General features: G+C 42.6%; 1 protein-coding gene across 2 annotated transcripts in view; it reads left to right on the top strand.

Annotated features, from left to right (window-relative positions):
* Positions 1 to 21,106, top strand: part of RELA (RELA proto-oncogene, NF-kB subunit) — a 405,457-nt gene that overhangs the window by 344,939 nt on the left and 39,412 nt on the right. For both annotated transcript variants that reach the window (XM_069207856.1, XM_069207855.1), the window contains exons 10-11: positions 18,727 to 18,807; positions 20,017 to 20,091. In XM_069207856.1, coding sequence (XP_069063957.1) covers positions 18,727 to 18,807; positions 20,017 to 20,091 — 156 coding nt within the window. The remainder of the gene's footprint in view (positions 1 to 18,726; positions 18,808 to 20,016; positions 20,092 to 21,106) is intronic.

The raw sequence follows: 21,106 nt of genomic DNA, 5'->3' as shown, positions 1-21,106 counted from the left end.
GATATTTTCTAGTGGTTTAATACTTTTCCAAATATATTCATAGAGCTGGTCTGGACACGGACTGTTGGCTGTGCGGTGGGCAGCTGCTTTGTTGTCAGACGACAAGCTAGTATTTGTACTACCAGATTCTTTGAAGATGCCCAGGATTCATTGATGTATATGCTATTTAACAAAGCCAAGCTCTTTGACTTGAAATAAGATTCAGCACTTCAGCACTTTATGGATAGCTGTTTTCTGGGCCTAGTGTCCCCTGCATGCCAGTTCCACCAACAGTTCCAGAAGTCCCAGGTATGCTTGAGGGACTTTGACTACTGACAGAAGCTGCCTTCATTCGCCTGCCTATTTTTTCTTAAATATTTTTATTGTTTTAAAAAAAATATAACATAACATTCAAAAGACATTATACAGGAATCACAACGTTAATGGACATTTCCCCATACTCATCAGGGACGCACAATTTATGGTCCTTAGATCCAGAATGGTCTTAGAAATAAACTGTCACAATACATCTTACCACCTGGGCAGGACAAAAAAACATAACCATCACTACTACTACCCTGCTCTTCCAACGTCTCACCGCTGGAATGAATAAGGATAATCAAAACCATACTTCACTCCTTAAAATATTGGCAGCCAAGCTACCCAGGAATAACTTTCCTATAGCGAAACTCAGTACCATTCTGGGGACCACCTGAAACCATTACTGTGGAATGTAAGAGGTCATATTTATTCTACAGAACGATGGACCACCTTGTATATAGTCATTCATTTGGAACATAATAGACTCAAGACATCACAGGGGTCTAATGTAATTATTAGTGTCCCTTAAAAATCATACAAGATTGTGCCCCAAAATTCTGCCAGGAGCTGCTTCTGTAAACCTCTTTTTTCCTCCTTGCGGAGGGCAGTACTTTCTGCCTCTGTCTTTTTAAGAGCCTCTTTTCTCCACTGAATAATCAAGGGAGGGACAGTGGACTTCCACCTCATAGGTATTGCCTTTATGGCTGGCAGGAGAGACGGATCTATTAATCTTGTTGTTCACTTCTTGTTTTTAGGTCTAAGAAACAACCCCAACAGGCAGTGTTGGACATGTGTAACATCTGTTCACTCAGTGGCTTGCAAGATATAAAAAAGCAACTACTGTCAAAGTTGTTTCAACAAGGAGCATGCCTAACGCATATGCATAAGATCTGTTTGAGCTGCCCAACATCCAAGGCAAGTGCCCGTTGCCACTGAGCATAGCGGGTGCAACCTATTTTGGTTAGTAAGCCCTATGATATGAAGTTGTATGCAATGGAATTGGTCATTTCTTGGTATTTTGCAATGATGTTCAAGAGTTCTTAAACAATCTGAGTCATTGAACATCTATACAAGAGATTCCTCACATTTATTTCTCATCTGCACTAGGAGCACAGTAGTATCTCGCTAGAATGTCTTATAAAGCCATGTAACAAGACGTCTGCCATGGCGAAAGGTATGTAAAGTATGGAGGATCTGGTTTACATCCAGTTTCAGGTCTACTATATTCCAGTGTTGGGTCAGAACATGTTTGAAAGTGCCATAGATTTGGATGAGCCACTTTGGATTCTGTATTGGTCTCACAGGTCCTGGGAAGTCATTAAGGTTCTGTTGGAGAACCAATCACCCTGTGTAGTGACACCTGCAGTACCCCATGTTCACAACATATAATCTGTGAGCAGCACACCTTCTCTATAGGGATTCCCTTGAGCTGGAGAAGCATACAGTAATGATGTGGCCCCACAACAACGGGAAAGCGCTTTTCAGGCAGCTTTGGACCATATTTAGCAAAAGGGAGTGAGATCCCAAGGATTAAGGCTGTATCCAGGGTGCCATCTCATACCTGAGATCGCAAGAGTCCTGTCTACCATTGATGGTGCCCTGCCAACCAATACGCCGCCCAGTGGAATTGTGCTGCGAGGTAGTAATTGAAAAATCTGATGCTCCCATGCAACCCCAGCCGGGTTTGGTTTTAGCTTAGTTAATGCAACTTTACATCTACCTATTTGCCATATCAAATCGATCAATAGAGAATCTCTCTCTCGAAAACCTGGGAAGGAATAATTGCTAGGAGGTTTGTGAAGAAGTATAAGAGGCGAGGAAGCATTACCATCTTTGACAGGGGCCACAACCCACTCAGCTATTGACAGTAAGAGTGAGTGAAGTCCAGAACAGAATCAGCGAAGAAAGTGAGCTAACAGCTCTAACCAAATTTCCCTCCAGGTTATCTGTTTGTTCATAGATTTCTGGGTACTTAAAAGTGGTTGGGGGGGGTTTGCAATTCCTCCTCACTGGTAAATCTCTTGGTCTGGCATAGCTTTTGGGGGAGGGGAACACCTGAGACTTATTTTTTTAACCTTCAACACAGAGTTCGCCAAACTCCTGCAGTGCACCCTCAACTCATCACTGTACGGTATGCCCCTCTCATGTCCCACATTTAAAATCGTATTTGCAAACAGTTCAAGGGCAATTATTATTGGTTAGAGAGGTGCACTCATCTTTTTGAGCACAGGGTATGAGTCAGATATATGCTGTCCATTTTTACTATCTCATCGCCTGTTTAGCATGGCATCCATCCTTTTCCTGGCTCCAGAGAACAGGTTGCAGAGGGTGTGATGACTAGCAGTACTTCTTCTCTTCGTCTCCAGCAACAGTCTCCACCAAGCCACTTTATTTTGTCTTCCTAGGAAAAGATGGGACTGTTAAGTGATAGAATCTGAATTTGCCTGTCCAATTGGCTTTCAGATATGTCGGACCAATGGGTCATTCAAGTTGTTCAGTTTGCTTACTTTCTTCCCCTTTGTCCACCCCTCACCACTTTACACCAGTTTGTGGGCAAACATCGACAGACCATACAGCCATCCTTGTGAGAAAAGTCCAGTTACCACTTGCCATAGATGTGAACACAGTGGCACCTGAGGTGAAGAGGGGCACAGTATGGTACTCCCAGTATATTTTGGTCTCGAAGAAAGTTCAGGGCTTGAGGCAGATACATTTCAGGCTTCTGAGCACCTTCCTCGGGAAGAACAAGTTGAAGTTGCTGATGTTGGCTCATGTCCGGACTGCATTGAATCCTGGAGACTGAATGATATCCTTAGACTTAAAGGATGTATACTTCACGTGCCAATGCTGCAGTCCCACAGTCATTTCCTCTGACTAGCAGTGAGGTAGGAGCACGTACAGTTCATCGTCCTGCCGTAGAGCCTTATCTAGGCCACCAGGGTGTTCATGAAGATGATGTGTGCGTACAGCTCATCTTCCTGGGTCTGGGGTACATGTATTCTCATACCACATTGACTGATTTGCAGACTCACTCCAGTCAGTCACTGACAACTTAGAAACAATGGTTTCATTACTGTTCAGGACATTTTGCATCAACTAGTCAAAAAAGACAACTTTAGTCTGTGCACCAGATCCAGTTTGTAAGATTCATTCTGGACACGGTCATCTTCGAAGACATTTCCAACCTCCGTAGAAGGCTTGTTACATGATTCCAGCTCTGATCGTTCTAAGGATTCTTGTTCTCATGCATACTGCTAATGACTAATGCTGTTGGCAATGCAGACTCTGTAGTGAAACCTTCACCTTGAATAGACTCAACACTGGAGATGCCTCACAGTGTTTATCTACATAGTGGAAGAAGCAGCCTGGGATCCTTCAGTGGTGGATAGTAAATGCTAGTGTGGTATGTGGCAGGCAGTTCTACCTGCCCAATCCAGAGTTCACAGGGGTGATGAATGTGCTTCTGTGGGCTGAGGTCATCCGTTTGAATTGGAAATCAGGGGCTTCTAATCCCGGTTGAAGCAGCGACACCATGTCATTCTTCAGAAGCTATGGACCACCTTTCTGGTTCGTGAGTCCTTTCTGCCCTCCATTAGTAGCAGTTTGGTCCAAGTCCTAAAAGACAACATGATCAGCATGTGATACTGCAACACGCAGGGTTTTGTTGGGTTCTGCGACCTCTGTCTAGAGTCTCTGAGGCTGTTGTAGTGAATAGATCCCACAATAGCTTCCTTATGGTCTGTCTCCTAGTGCGTTTTCTAAACACCAGGGTAGATGAATTCAGCAGGCAACATCTTGTGGATCACTGCTCCCTGAGGTGGCTCAGGGCATCCTTGCTCAGTGGAATGTGCCCTTACTAGAACTGTTTGCTGCTACCAAGAATGGTCAATGTCTGGCCTTCTGTCCTTTATGCCATGGGGTATCCTCTTCAAGGCCTTCTAGGAGATGCATTCCAGATTTGGGATTCTAGTCTCCTATACATTCCCACCGCTGTCTCTGATCTTACAAGGCCTGAAGAAGTTTAGTTGGTGGGTTGGGCTAGGGTTGGGGGCGGAGGGGGGATGTTGGGGGTAAGGTGCAAGCCCAACTCAGCTTTATAACCACACATTTGACTCATCACCACTACTTGCTAGATATGAGCATCTACCATCCACTTCCCCTGCGTCTTCAGGAAGGGCTCATGTCCCTAAACTATAACAGAGATCTGCTCCAGAACCTCCACAATATACACGTCCTAGCATGGAGATAGAGTGGAATCAACTGAGTGACCTTGACCTTCTACTAAAGAATGTTATTTTGTCTGCTGGACGCCCATCTACAAAATCCTCAAGTGTGAGATAGACAAGTCAGTCTTCTTCGTCTCAAGCTGTCTGATGTTCTTTTACTGGTTCCGTATCTGGCGCTTCAAGGCTTTATACTCACTTTTCAGTATGAGCTCCTTCAGCCTTTCTTCTTTTGCCTGATCAGCCCCCTTTGTTAAAGTCACTCATTGTTATGCACTTCTTAAAAGAGATTCCAAATATATTTCACTCTTGGCCCTTTATAGTGCCGCAGTGGAACCTTAATTTGGACCTTATCTTTTTGATATGTGTGCTGTTCGAAACTGTACAGTTGTACACCGAGACTACACAGGTGGGAACCTAAGCAGGCCCTTAGTTTCTACAGTGATAGGACTAATTAACACGAGGTTGACTCAGCTCTGTTGGATTGGCTCATGCAGCGAAAGGTATGGCAGTCCAGAAATGGGCATTATCAAAGTGGATTGTTCTTTCTTTATGCTGTGGTAAGTTCTGTCTAAACCATATCCCACAAGAATGCACAGACACCCTACGGGAGTCCTGCAGGGTTGTCACAGAGGTCTACAATGCGGCATAGTGGACAGAAGTGTATGTTATTGCATTCTTAAGAACCTGCATCCCCTTACAGCTATGGTCCTTGCTTCTCATAAAAAGTCAGAACTTACCTACACTTCAATACAGCTCCATTTAGCAGCCATAGCCCCTTACATGCAAGACGAGAAAAAATCATCCTCCTAGTTAAAGCCTTCATGTATGGCCTCAATAAGGTCATTTCCCTGAAGTCCCCACCCTCATACTGGAACCTTAATGTAATTCACACTAGACTCCTATGACTCCTTTTTGACTGTCTGCACTCTGGTCCACTACAGTACCTTTTCTGGAAGGTAGCTTTTTTTGTAGTCATAACATCTCTCAGACATATAAGTGATCTGCAAGCCCTCACACTACAAGAACCTTTCATTCAGGATCATCAGGATAGAGTGGTACTCAGGACTAACACAAAGGTCCTTCCCAAATTGATTTTACCTTTTCACCTCAATCAAACCATAGAGATCATTGTATTTTTCCCTCAGTCAGACTTAGTAGCATAAGGAGCCATTCACACTCTAGATGTCAAACAGGCTCTTTTGTACTACAGTGACATGATCAAGCCTTTTGCGAAGCTGACCAGTTGTTCATAGCCTTTGCTAAACCTCTCAAGGACAAGCCCATATCCAAAGCAGGCATTGCCAGGTGGATAGTTAAATGCATCCAAGCTTGCAGTCATCAAGCTAAAAAAGCTGTCCCTCTTATCCAAGGGTGCGCTCTACGTGCAAAGAGGCAGCAGCCATGGCTTTTCCAGTCAATTTCCATTTAGCTGGTATATGCAAATCAGCTTCCTGGTCAACCACTCACACCTTCACTAAAATGTATTATGTGCACATTTCATCCAAACAACAGGCCGCAGTTGACCAGTTGGTCTTCAGGACAATGTTTCACACATCTGCATCATCCACATGCTAAAACTCGCTTGTAGAGGGGTACTGCTTCACATGTCTATGCAGAGAATGTGTATCTACAGCAACATTTGCTACATACAGAAAATAATACTTAACGTGTAAGCATTTGTTTGTAGCCTGCGGTGCTGTAAATTCACATGTACCTATCCTCCTCCCTGGAAGCATGTGGCTGTGTTTGAAAATCTTGTGTTTTACTACATAACTTCCTCTCCCAATTCACATGTACAACATACTTTCACTACTCACCACTCCAGACCAAGCGCACTGAGTGTGTGAAAAACAATCTTATATGGAGTCTGTGCGCATGCAAATTGCCAGCTAATGGAAGCGTCACAATGCATCCTGTGACTCATAAACATTTTGTCGAAGAAAATCAGCCCGCAAACATCTGAGCCCAACACTAGATGGCAGGATTGTGCAGAGCATGTGAATCTACAGACCTATAGGCTACAAACTAATGCCTACAAGATAAGTATAACTTTTCTTCTGGTATATACTCAATCTAAGTAGATTCTTCACAGCCTTCCCTCCACCCCCTCCCCTGTTCTGTGGAGTGGGCGTTTGGTAGATCACAAGGTTCCAAGTAGAACTGTGCAGTGCCCGCTTCTCAATGTGTGAATCACTGGTGTTTTAGTGCACACAAATCATCTGTGAATAAACGAGGGTCTCAGGGATGGCATATAGTCTTGCTTACGGAGGTGAAACTAGAGTCACCAAGTCCAATGGTATCACCTGCTGGAACTGAGAAGCAATTGCAGAACGTTTTCTTGTCCTGTCTAGAGCCTAGAAGGATTCAAAAGTGAACGATCTGCAGTTAAAGTAGCCACCAGAAAGAACATTACTGAAGGTAAGTAACTTGTTATTCACTTCTCTCCAAGGGTTGAATGCTGCTACATAATTTCTGCTATGAATGAGCATGTACGCGAGAGTCCTGCTGAAATGAAATAATTAATTTAGATAATATCAATAGCTACAGAGCAATAGTTTTGTGCTTGAAACTTCTAGATTCACATGCGGCCTTCACACTTTCAAAGTGAATAAAATAGTATGCAAAATAAGCTTAAAAAGCGGGGGGGGGGGGTAAATCCATATACAAATATAATAAATATGGATTTCGGAGAATCGACTATGATTGTGTATGAATGTACTGGAGTCCTTTAGTTAAACGTTGTGCTGCTTTACATCAATAGAGAAGCCATATATAGCACTACCCATAAAAGGAAAAACGTTTATGCTTTCTTACAATAGCACACGTTTATTCTTTTCTTTTCTTTTTCTTTTCTTTGGTCATACTTTTCCCGTGTTTAATGCCTATTATCACAAGGTAGGGTAGCAAAGTTCACTTGTACTGTAATTTGCAGTTAAATTGCCGTTTTCATGCAAATGTACTTCCAATTAAGATTATAAAACGTATACAGATAGATAAATATGTATTTTGTAGATGTGACCTGAACCAGGGAATGCCAAGATAGGAGCAAATTACAAGTCCTTCTATGTATTTTTATATAATGTTTATTTTGGGGGAGATGGCTTGAAAAAACTGTTTTCTTCAAAGTGCAGCTAACAATGAGTAGTGATTGGATTTTGGATGTTTGGGGATTGTTCAACTTTCATGAATAAAATTCCTTAAAACATAATGGCCAGTGGTGAGGGACATTGAAATTATATGATTCTGTATATGCAGCTTTCCATCATAATATTAATCTACTATATTTTTCACATAATTTGCAAATATCATTAAAATGATTTTTTCAGCTAAAATGGATAGAAATAACACTATCAGAGAATATGCGGAATAATTGGCGTTTTTTACTGAATCATTTATATAACTTTGCTGCATGATTTGGTCCTCCATGCTCCATGGTATCCCTACTAGAACATCAGTGGAAAAGCTCTGCAGAGTGTTTTGGAGGCTGTCAGTATGATGAAATCCATGTTTCATAGGGAACCCAGGAGTATTTTTAGTCCGTCACAATCCCCTTTAAATATGGAAATAAAAAAAAAAACATTCTATCATAATAAAAGAAAGCATAAGTACTTGTAAGGTCAAACAGGTCCGTCTATTGCAAAATGTGAAGATGCCTATAAAGTTGCATATGCCATACTACACTAATAAAATGCAGAAAATGTATATAGGTTTATATACATACACTTCTCTGGGTGTTAAATAAGTACAAGGGATTCTGTCATAACAAAGGAGAAGGTGTGATATGTGTACATTTGTAACGGGTCCCATTGCAACAATTCGGATTGAAAACGGCAGCGTTAGCACGTGCTGTCGACCGAGCACACATACTGGTGTGCAGTTTCCCGGAGCCTGGGGAAACACGGCTCAATTTTCACAGACTGGTTCTATCAAGGCCGCCTTCAGAGTGTATTTCCTAAACTACGGACACACTCTACATGATATTTTGCTATTTTCCTAGAAATCACACTTTCCTGGAATAATAAGGGACCCCGCTATGTTGATGGAGAACCCTTTGGTCTCCCTGAATTCTCACGTGGAACTCTAACGGAAATAATTTGGTTCCCCTTTTACAGTCTAGTCCCTGAGCCTTGAAGAAGTCCGTTGAGGAAGAAGTCCGTTGAGGACGAAACACGTGTTGGCTGTTACCGAATTTTCATGTATCTCGTCATAACATATGGACGCTATTATTGCTGTATAAATATTAAGCTTTCACCACTGAGGTTTACTAATAAATTCCTCTATAAATATACTTATCTCGGATCCATGACTTAGGAGTGCCCTGGTTGCCTTGTTTCCTTTACACTTCGTTTATTACAGCGCGGGACGTAGGTGCCTCCCTCGTAGTGCCGCCAGTGTCTCTGTGCACTCTGAAACCCGTGGTGGTTGGGTTTTTCTACCAGGTTGGCACCCTCCACATGATTGCACTTTTGATTTGCTACTCTGTACTTACCTATATCGGATGTGCGACGTTTAACATCAACCACCTTATGGAATACCCATTGCAACAATAGTTAGCAGTGCATTCAAAGTCGCACATCTTACTAATGAATACATTAAAAAAAAAAGAAAGTTGCAGGACAGATAGCTACATCCCAAAGACTTAGACAGCCATGCTTTTGTATGGCAATACGTTGGATGTGAGAAAAACTCAAAGATCAAAAAGCATGACATAGACTTTGAAAGAGATGTTGGATCAACTGGTGGTCCAATAAACCACCTTTGACATTTAACACTCCCACAGTCTAAAGGCATTTAGGGGAAAAGCTGCTTTGGGAGTAAAAATACAAACACACCCATAACCAGTTGTACAATACATATACAACTATGTCAAGCACACTCTCACAGAGTACAAAATAATCTAAAGGCATGCCAAGCATAGGAGGTGTAGTAACTTACTCTAAAAGGTTTTAAAGGATGTGATTCCAGACAAATCCACTAACAATACAAAACAAGCCTTGGCATAGCCAATAGGTCTCACCTTTGGGATCTTATAAGTATTTAGCCATGCAGTACATTACTTTGGCAGATGGAACATATACCATAGGTGACATTGTGCAACCACTAGTGACCCCCCCCAGAGGGGTGACCTAAACATATCATGTGTGTTATGTTGGCATGAATCATGGTCATAATTGCAATAAGGTGAAATCAATAAAACATATACAATTGTCATGTAAACCCAATAAAACACTTTATCAGAAAAAAACTTTGTGTTGGTGCGTTCCTTCATACACTTGGCACTAGATTGTAATGCTCAGAACAGCCCCTAAAGAGCACCACGATAAAAAAAGCATTTGGAAGAAACATGGTCATGTAACCATATAGTCAGCCCCAAGAGGGCTTAACCACTTGAATAGAGAATGGCAGAAATCAATGCAACGTAACCATATTTTCAGCCCTTAGAGGGCGTAGTGTATTACACATTTTCAGGCCTAGCAGGCCTATTAAAATATTTTTACAAACAAGGCCCATAAAACACAAAATACTCCCAGCTGTAAAACAAAAGTTCCAGCCATGAGACAGCTTAAAAAGACACTAAAAAACGGGAGATGTTATTGTTTTGGGGTCCCCCCAACCTAGTATGATGTTGTGATCAACAGTGCGCTACCGTTAGAGTTTCAAGCCACAGGTTTACTGTATTATTATGATGGCCAAGGCTAGCTCTGAGTTGAGGCGTACAGCAACACAAGTGAGTGCAACAGCCACAACACGTTCAGAGAAGCCACCAGCAGAGCGAGAAGAGATTGAAATACAAATAGGTTTCGGTTTACCCAGGCATCAGGTTATAAAGTGTGATTATAATTTGATTAAAAAGGAGCGCTGTGATAGTTCGACTCTGTCCCGATCGATCCCGCCATACCCCTGGGGCACCAGTGACATTGTGGTTCCGACCTGGATGCCCTCCAGTCGGGAACCAATCAGAGTGCACTTCCGGGTGACGGCGGGCATGGAAAGGCCCTCCGCGCCATCACCAAGAGAGAAGAGAGCGTGGGAGCCACCAGCGGCGTCCCAGGACACAGCGGCAGCAGGCGTGCCACCAGCGGCGTCCCAGGACACAGCGGCAGCGTGGGATCCACCAGCGGCGTCCCAGGACAGAGTGGTAGCGTGGGAGTCACCAGCGGCGTCCCAGGAAACAGCGGCAGCGGCGGAGCCACAGGCGGCGTCCCAGGACCCAGCGGCAGCGTCGGAGCCACCAGCAGCGCCCCAGCACACAGCGGCAGCACCGGGACCACCAGCGGCACCTAAGGACGCAGTGGCGGGCTAGGAGGCTGAACACCCGAACTCCGGCCACGGTCTGGGGAGAGCGTGGCCTTGGCAGGTTGGTGGGGCAGGCCCTAACAGTTGTGGTGAGCTGATTGAAAGGGAGGAGGAGGGGAGGGGGAAGAATTGAACCATGGGACGGTTGTATTTGTTTTTATTCCTTCCTTTTTCCCGTTTTGGCCTTTGGGCAGCATTTTCATTTCAGAATCAAACGGCAGTGTCCTAAGTTAAGGGTTTTTTCCCCATAAAGCTACATTAGCATATGAAGTAAAGAAACCCCCCACAAACAAACAGAAGGGATAAAGAAGGCTATCTCATAGTAAAAGCCATATCCTACATGAATGAAAGGAAAGAGGGAAAAGACAAGAGGAAGGTTCAGACGAAAGAGAGAGAACAGAGCTAGAGAGAGATAGAAAGAGGGAGACAATCAAAGAGCAGAGAAAGAGAAATAAAGTAGATAGGACAGAGGAAACAGAATAGAGTAAGAGAACAAGAAAGAAAACTCACCAGACCACTTACCGTTGTCTGTCTCTGTTTTCTTACCACATGTGCCTCCTGAGAGCCCACCTGGAAAGAAGAAGACAAGGAACGATGAACACTATATGAACAACGGCAGAACTACGGAACACATAATCAAATAATCACCCGTCACATTAATAAATACAGCGTGTGCACTATATACCCCTGACTTTGTGTCATCATTATGGTACCCCTTTCACAGGCGCCCACATGGTGAGAGGCGTATGCCTTCCTTTTATATTGATTTGTGTCCATGGGAAATAGTGGTAAGGTGCACATGCACCTTATATTGTCCTGAAAAGGCCAAAAATCAGGAGGCCGAAATGTATCAACAGCTTCTTGAGTATAAGGAGTCCATAGCGAAAAGTCAAGACACCTTCCAAAAAGTCATAAGGCCATCAGCTATTATCCACAGTGCATGTGTCAGACCAGGGGGACATGTGGTGATAAGGTCTTAAAAGACCGACTACCTTACAGATGGACCAAATAAGCTCAACTGTGCATACTTGACTGTCAGTTTTGAGAATTAAATTATAAGGACTTGCGTGTAAAAAGAATAGGATTTTTAACATCTGTTTTTGTTTATAGCATATGCTGAAAACAACTGTGGCTGGGATTACTTTTGTTAATATCATCAAAAAGACAATATAAATAAAATTGTTCCATTATAAGTCAGATATTGTTGAAAAGCTTTATGTATTTGTCCCTCTACAGTTAGCATTATAGTTAATATACAAGGCTAGCTCTGAAGCATTACATTACAACATGTTGATACACTGGCCCGGCTCAAGTGTGCGACATTAGATCCATTAAGAACATGTTGTATGACTAAAGTGTGGCGTTAAGGAGCCTTACCAGTCAATGCCTAGGGGAAGTAAGCAACACAGTCTGCAGCAATCTCTTCCTCAACATCAGGAATAAAACATAAAACAGGTAGTTCACACACCCACAGGAAGGCCACCAAAAATTAACTGTCGTCGGAAAATGAAGGGTACATAAGTCATCCATATACCAACTTTGGTTAAATAAAAAAAGACAAGATTAGACGTGGGGCAGAGATGGAAGAGACTCATTCGATCATTGTAGATATCTTTTGAGGTAGTACAATGTCTTTAACCCTTCGGAGGCTTTGGTATAAGCAAGCTCATTTGAGAAAATGTCAGAGGAAAGCAACTATCTCGAGGAGGTCCTAGAAAGCTACTGTGTGAAGAGGCATGGTCGCTATGATACAGGCACCTGGTCCATATTCTATTCTGATGTGCATTAAAAGAATGCAACATGCAGTTTAAAGATTGCTGAAAACCAAGGCAATGGCAAGGGAGGTCAGTAAACCAAGCTATTCATAAAATCCAGGGAGAAGAGATTTACACAATAGGTACTTCTTATTTCTGCAAACTGTGATAAAATACACTTAGCCTCCACCCTACAGACAACATCCAAAAACATCAGGAAAAAATTGTTCAGCCCTAGATGGGCTACTAATCATGCTTGGTCGTCATACCAAAAGCTTGAATATTCAAAGCAACCATACTGCTTACCTGTCTCAGCTGAGTGTCCACTGATGTATTGACGTCACTGTGCAGCTGCACAGGCCATCATAAAGAGGCACAGCCACTCCCAACAGTTAAACCTTTTTAAAATGTGCACGATTGGATATAGCATGGAAGCTTCCATGCTTTACTTGTGTTTCTAGATTAAGCCAGAGACTGGTCTTTCTTTAATGTGCACTTGGGTTTAGGGATCCAGAGGACGGCTCATAAGACCAAGTGGCCCCCAAAACAACTATACTTAGTCCATAACCTTCTCAGCTACATAAAATACAAATATTATCTCCTTAAACACAAACAGTCATATAGAATTTAAGGCGTCAAAGGAAGCCCACTACAGTGGTTGTTTCTGGGGTAGTCCGATGTTTTGTTTCATACGCAGTGTCAAGGGTATTGGGAAAGTATTTTCCTAAACAAACGCCCAAATCAGTTTTTTGCTGCAAGATTGTACGGAATACCTCTCCCCCTATACTGAAGTGTAGGGTGCAATAACCTGAAAGGGAAGACTGCAAACTCCCAACCAAGTACTGCAGGATTGCATTCCTAAACAAGACAAGTTTCAGAGTAGAGGAAGCTATTGTTTCTGGGTGTAGTATGGCAACAGCTGCAAGAAACATCTACTGCGCACTGTAAAGGGCATGTGTGTGCTAAAGGGGGCCGGGCGGAACAGCACAGGAAGCATTTCTGCATGTGTGCTGAACTGCAGGATGGGGGTTTTCCTCAAAAGGCCCACAATGAATAGGAAGCAATGCAGGCAGCTCGCCAGTTTAAAATGAAAGCCTCCATGATTCATCCAGTAGCTTAGAAAACAATACATTCCAGCCTTAACCACTCAATTCTAATTTGTATTCTGGGATTTCAATTAGTTCCTTTTATTAGCACAGCATTAAAAAAACACGCCCGTCAACAAGTGTGGCAAGAGAAGAGAGATGGGGGTCTGCAATACGGAGAAATGGTGGTTGGGAGAGGATTTGAAAAGCAGCAACAGGGAGGAGAGGATGTGGCGTAATGGCCAGAGTTGCCAGCTTTGGCTCTGAGGAACCAGGTTCAAGTCGACTCCAAGTTGAGTTTGTGCGAAAAGGGCCTACAAAATATAAAGTCTTGGTGGCTGCCATACTTTAAAATAAGGCGCTGCCTGCTGCGCTGCAACAATAACAAATAAAAGAGTTCACCACAACAACAGATGAAGAGTGCAAGCGGAAGGAAACTGTAGTTGAGCAGTGCTCTTCTGCGAAAAATGGAAGTGACGTACTGCTACATGAACCACTTAGGAGGCAGCAAAGAAGCGCGACTCTCGACTTAACCAATGGTTGTCAGCTGATGGGAGCAAAGTCCTTTATTCAGTACAACAGGTCTTTCAGACAGAGCATGTGCGCTGCCTAGGCTCAATCTAAAAATGTGATTTTAACAAAAACATGTTGCACTTTCCGACTTCTGGCACTAAAGGGGGGTGGGGTGAGGGTGTGTGTGTGACAGTGTTGTCAGTCAATATATGATTGACTGACAACACTTGAACAAGGAAGTGTTGGCAGCCATGTTGAGACTCTGCTTCAGCCGAGTCCCAGAAAAAAGATGTAAAACAACAAAAGGGGCCAGGGTAGGGACACCCTGACCCTTTAGCTCTGGTGCTGGAGCCCCAGAGGGACCCACTAGAGGTAAAAAGCATGTTTTTCTGTTTTGTTGTTTTAAAAAAAAAAATTGCAGCGATTCTTGGTGGATCTGGCGAACAAAAAAAAAAAAAAGAAAAAACATGCTCCTGCGCTTGCTAACTCAGAAGCACCCGGGTGGGCCAGGTCCTAGGGACATTCCCATTTTAATGCGGGGGGGCCATCAGAACCCTTCGTCCCCCTGCTGCCCTGGGGACAGACATCTACCCAGGGCAAAACCGCCCAGCCCCTGGTAGCTCTGGGGGACCGCCACCTCCCTGGGGCTTTCATCAAAGTCAGTGTGGCGGGGGGCATGTCCTAGAGGCTTTATACTAATTTGATGAGGGGGGCTGTGCCCCCACCGCGCTGCCCTGGGGACCGCCACCTCCCCGGTGCTTTACACAAAAAATGATGCAGCGGTTCCGTTTCGGATTCCCAAGCCTTGGGGACCACCACCTTCCTGGGCGTATTAAATTTGAGTGGGGTTGTGCGGCCCTCCTCGAGGAGCAACAGATGGCCCAGGGGACCGCAACCCCCTAGGGCTGGCTCCTATTATGTTCCAAGGTGCCCACCCCTATGACATAGGCTGTTGCTTGGTGGGAGCTGACAGCTCTATATATTACCTGCTGGCAGTCACTAGTAGGTACTTAGAGTTGAAAAACAGTTTTTTGACTTACCTATATCTTTGGTGCAGTTTGATAAATCTTAGTGACTTTTTTTGTTTTTTTTTTTAAGTGTTTCAGAGAATCTTGTTTTACAGTGGAGGTTTTGGGACGATCCGCCAAGTGGGGGCTGAGAAAAAGGGGCGGGAGGCTTTCAAAAAAGTGTTTCCCTCATTATAATTCCCATAGGGAATTCAAACACGACTACAGCCCGAACCGCTAGACTAAATTACACAAAGGTAGCTCTTGGTCTAGAAAGAGTGCTTTTTGTTATTTGGTGCAAATCTGTTCTGTAGTTTTTGAGATTATAAAGAAAATGAAACATAGATATCTAGAGCCGCAAAGGATTTGCAAATAGCAACAAGCTCGTGCAGAGATCTGCAAAAAAGAAAACAATATTTTTTTTAAAAAAGGAAAGGGCCAGGGTAGGGACACCCTGACCCCATATCTCTGGTGCTAAGTTAGGGCCCACATTTCCCATAGGTGAAGTGTTTTTTGTTTTGCTAATCACTTTGGCGCAGTTTGACAATTTTTTCAAAGCCCGTAGACTAGTTAGTTCAGCTGCTGTGTGTTAAGTTTCAGTGTGATTCGTCAAGCGGGGGCCAAGATGAAGGGAGGTGGGTGTCCCAAAACACTTTTTGTCCTTGCAATGTTGATGCAGATTTTTCTTTTTTCTTTTTTTTTTTTTTTTTTTAACTCAACTACAGCCTGAACTGCTGAACGGATTTACACTAAATTTGGCAGAAAGCTAGATCTTGGACCAGAAAGATCTCTTTTTGTTATTTGGTATAACTCTTTTCAATAGTTTTGTAGTTATTAAAGAAATAAAAATATAGATATCAAGGTGCACAGATCCACAAGTACCTGCAAGGATCCACAGGTACCCGCAGAGATCTGCGATACCTACAGACCCAGGTGAAAAGCAAGACCCTGATCGGCTGGCCACAACCTGAAAGGAAAGTTGCAGCCACCATTTTGTTTCTTGGCAGGGCCCCCGGGGAGGAAAAGTAAATAAGAACCCAGATAAGGGGTAAGGATAGAGGTATTCTGACCCCACAGTACACATGGCAGGGTCTCTGAGGAACCCCTCATGGGCAAAAAATCGCCTTTTTTTATGGGCGATCCGCGTACCCACCACAGCGCGACCCCTGGTATAAATCCATGATGGATCCGGGGATCTGAAGCCCAGTGTAGCAAAACAAAAAACAAAAATCAACCACTCATACACAATAACCCCGCTGTGCACGGTCACAGGATGGGGGGTTGGCCAACTCCTGTCACGCATGGCTGTGTGTGGTGTTGGCTGTATTAGCATACAGTAATTATTATATATAATGTTAAGAATGAAACATAGAAATTCACTGAAAAAACAAAGGTTACAGGAACGTTGTAGTTAGGTTGAGTTTTTACCCAATCAAAACCAGAGAGATTCCACAGTTATAGTTATACTTATCTGAAGAAACTATAACTCATGCCGTTAAGTAATTTTAAGCCATAAATTATAGTCTCTCAACATAAGTAGAACTATAAGGATGATTATTACTGACTTTGTATAGTTTTGCATGGGTAAAACGTGAGCCCCTAACTATAATGTCGCTGTAACCTTTGTTTTTTTTATTGAATAAACAATACATATATATGCAGCCTTTGAATTGCGAGTGCTTCGAGCAGTAAAACTATTGTTACAAATAAATAGCTAATTTCTTACACGCTTAGTTACATTTAAAAGGGGTAATATGAGCAAAAGGGTATCATGTTACAAGTTAGCCTGCAGCCAGGCTCCACACTTTTAAATTTGTCCGGTTTCCCATATTCTGAGTTTGATGGTAGGTAGAAAAGCCATGTTTGTTGCATAGGTGTAATTGATGACAAAAACCATTAACGACACAGAATTTTGTTTTATGCGTTTTTTTAATGATTTTTATTTTGCGAGTTGTAAAGGTTACATTTGTAAAGTTGTAATTTCGTTCCTTTTGTTTGTTCATTTGGCATTAATCCTTTTCTTCTAGCTGAGAACTTACTGTCCCGTTGGATGTTTATCTGTCTTTCACAATAACTCCCCTCCAAAGAGAGAAGTATTACTCTCATTAATGAAGGTTTTCCCAGCCAACGCTTTCTTGGCTGCAACTTCCCTTCTATTTTAACAGCCATTGCTGAAGAGAAACTGCTGGCGCTTACTTCTGTGAAGGACGGAGGTTTTTACAGACTTAAAGAGTGGTGGTGGCATATACAACAATAAGTGCTGTGTTTTGTGCTTTCATCCTAAAGCGGCCCGTAGGAGTTTTCTGTAATAATTATGAGAGGGAAGCTTGAACCAAGCTTAGTTCTTCTGCTTTGGAAAACTGGACAGCAAGGAATTGTTGGTTTACCATAGCTCTAGGTTAGCTTTTTCAAACCGCTACTGGATCATAGTGCTGAGAGAGAAAGTAGGAGAATGTGCAAGAATTGTGAAGTGACTCACTTAGGAACATGTGTCTATTGCTTTATACGTTTGTAAATGGGTAAAACTATTTTTTTTTTAAAGGACCGCGTTTTCCCCAACAAAATGTTTCTTAGTCTGAGTTATTCGGCCTTCTTGCAGGCTTTCCCCCTCAAGGTCTCATTGAGCCTTCTAGGTGGTAAGGTTGGTGATGGATGGATGTGCGTACTTGGGTATATCTGTACTTGTATTTAGAAAGAGTACACTCAACACCCTCTGCACATAAGAGATTTTACTGCAATTTTGCATGTGTCACAATATGCGCTTCAAGCATGCGATGCAAGATGACAGCGGAGTATCGACTTCATGTGTATATGCAGTGTGCACATGTAAACAACAGTAACTGAGCTGTTGACTTCCACCTAGTTCAGGCCATGTGCTTATTTACTGAGAATTGTTTCACTATCCCTTTGAATTCCATTATATATTGGCGCTAAAAGCTTGTGACCCTGGGGGTGCCATTTCGTGGCCACTCCAATTCTTCTTTTCCAATCCTTCGAAAAGCTTTGTTTTCCAAGAAACGTGCCATATTCACTTCAAAACCATAAACATCTATGCTAGGCAGTACCTTACTTTTCTGTTTACAAATGTATAATGTTATTCACACTACATACTGATAAGCTGTCCGGAGCATTACATAAACCAGCAGACATGGCCTGTGGTGACGAACACTGATCTTGGCAGCTTTGTCAATGTATCTAGACACACCAATTGTGTCAGTTGCGTCCGTTATTATGAAGAGACTCTTACTGCAAAAAGGTAGACGTTAGGACACGAATCTATGCCAATATTACTGCAGACTCTGGTCTGTACTGTAGTGTTCCTACTTAACAATTTATACCACCTTTAAAATGTCAAGTGGCAGCATCAGAATGGACCTTATTATTGTGCCTTGCATTTTGCCTGCTTTTGTTTCACTTCATGACGTTTTTTCTTAATTATCTCACCATTGTTTGTAAACTGTAATCTCATCATCAGTAATCATTTCACAGCTGGCAATGTTAGCTGATTTCCCAGGCTTCTCTTAAAATTCAAATTTCTTTCCAGGGGACCTTCATCGAATTGAGGAGAAGCGCAAGCGGACCATGGAGAACTTCAAAAGCATGGCTAAGAGCATTCCATTTACAGGTGATCAATGGTGTGGGGGCTGAACAAGAACTTCTTCAAGGGATAACTTTAGTGTGGTGGATAAAAGCCATAACAGAAAGGATGTCAGGGGTTAAGACATTCATCATACAGAGGTTTAATGTTGAAAGAACAACGTAGGCGTATCCCAACTGGGGGGTGGGTAAGTGGATTGAGGAGGAGGCAAAAACCTCTTATAAGTGGACTGTAGAGTTCAAAGTGGAAGACATGGAGTCAGCAGGGGTTTATGAAGAGCTTCCCCATGTGGTGCTCAGGAACAGGAGTCCATCTCTGTTTGAAGAGCACAGATGTGATATAGGCCCTATTGGCAGTAAAAGGGCAGGTGAGCCCATCATAAAGTATTGGTGGCCCATTCACTAGAATGTAAGTGTCTGTGCAAGGGGGGCTGAAAAGAAGGGCAGATGCCAAATGTAGACGAGATAAGTAGATGTATGTTTCAGTGTATTGTCACAGAGCAGGTTAGTAGATTCTGGAACAGTCTTACCCTTTGCTGGTTGTTAAAATAATTTTTTTTTAAAAGGGGGAGAGGGCTCATTTGTGGATGTGGACGCTTGATAAATTGAATCAAGTTTTGCAGATACCATAACCTAAAGGAGGAAGAGCCTTTCACACAATACAATTAATTGAGGAAGCATACAGCTATATAAACAGACGAGGATGTATGGGTAGGAAGATGGAAAAGAGTCAATTGGTGGAATGGCAAGGTAATCTTCACTGGCCTCATACACCTTGTATGGACACGCTAGGTGTGCTAGAATGCAATACCATGGAGAATTCAATCAGCCACCTTTTCAAAAATTGGGATGACCTTCTCAGGTTAGCTGAGTGAGGAAGGATTTTTTCGATGGTGCAGGAAAGCATGGAGGAAAGCAGAAATAGAGACATGGGTTTTGAAATAAAGTCAGACTAGAATTAAAATTAAGATGTGACAAAATCGGTACTTAGTTTCAGAGATCTATTTAAAGAACACAAACCAGTTTGTGCCTTGAGGATGACTCCATTACGGGGACTACATACGTTAAATTAATACTTATATATGTTTCATGTGTTTCTAAGTTATATGATCAGGTTATTGTGCTTGGGTGTATTTTAACTCTCTCAGCTAAACTTATCTTTCATATTTTACTCTGTGCATTCCTCAATGTAGGCACCCCATTTATTGTTGGCTTCACTAATGCTTGTTTTCTTTAGCAACATCCACTGATCCCCGAATGCCTCGTAGAATAGCTACTCCTGTCAGGACGGTGAACCCAACACCAAAGCAAGGTCAGTTGTGTTACTAGCTATAATTTATAAGCCCACATTCTGCTGCTCTGTTGTGTATCTTTAAAAATGTGTACACTTAACATAAAGTATCATTTAGAATTTATTTGAAGAAGCATGTTCACACATTAGCAAGTTGTAGGTACTGCAATAGAATGTTTCATGCTTTGAATAATAAATAATATGACAAATATGACCATATGGGATGAAACCAAAAGTAAAGAAAATGACTTCTTGAAAACAGAGAAGGAAAGCATAGTGCACCGCAACTCAGAGAAGGTTTGCCTAGCTTACCATTAAGACTCACCATGCGAACGTTCAAAGGATACCATTTAGTGTGAGGAACAAGCTGGACAGTTCGATTGGGTGGTTCAGCAAACACGACTCACTGAGTAGGGGACAGTTGGAGACCATTTTGTAATGTGAAGGTAAACATAGCCATTCTGCAAGTATTCACATGGTGCTTCTAGTCATTATATTAATCTAAGACGAAATAATGAAGTACACATGGACTCTCAGCAGTACTAATTAGCAGTTTTGGGGAACATCTATAGGCCATGATTTGTAGAGACGGGCTTGAAAGGAGAGTGACTGGAGATTTGCAATAGGCTATCATTACCTAGATTCCCAAGGAAGTGGAACCCTGGGATGAATGTGTATAATATCTTAACATATATTTCCAAGTAATGATCTCCCTACTCAAATTGCGAAATCGTTTAACTCAGGAAAACCGCTTGCTTTTCTAGGTCTCTGATTGGCTGAAAAATGGACAATACTCATTTTCTGCAGGAACCGCAAATTCTAATATAAATAAGCTACAGACTTCTGCAGCTAGAGCAGTTTTCAACTTGCATTTGGAAATCAGATATCTCTCACAACTCGTGAGATTTGCCTTGGATGACAGTTGCTGCTTCAAGGCTCTACTCTTAACCACAAGTCTCTTTTACATAATTGTGGCTGATTGTATGAAGCTGTGCCTTACACCTGGCACTCTACTGGAACACTGAGTGCATCTGAG

Source organism: Pleurodeles waltl, chromosome 9, assembly GCF_031143425.1.
Source record: "Pleurodeles waltl isolate 20211129_DDA chromosome 9, aPleWal1.hap1.20221129, whole genome shotgun sequence".
Lineage (NCBI taxonomy): Eukaryota > Metazoa > Chordata > Amphibia > Caudata > Salamandridae > Pleurodeles > Pleurodeles waltl.
Note: the sequence above shows the minus strand (reverse complement) of the source record. Positions and strands in the feature narration are given on the sequence as shown.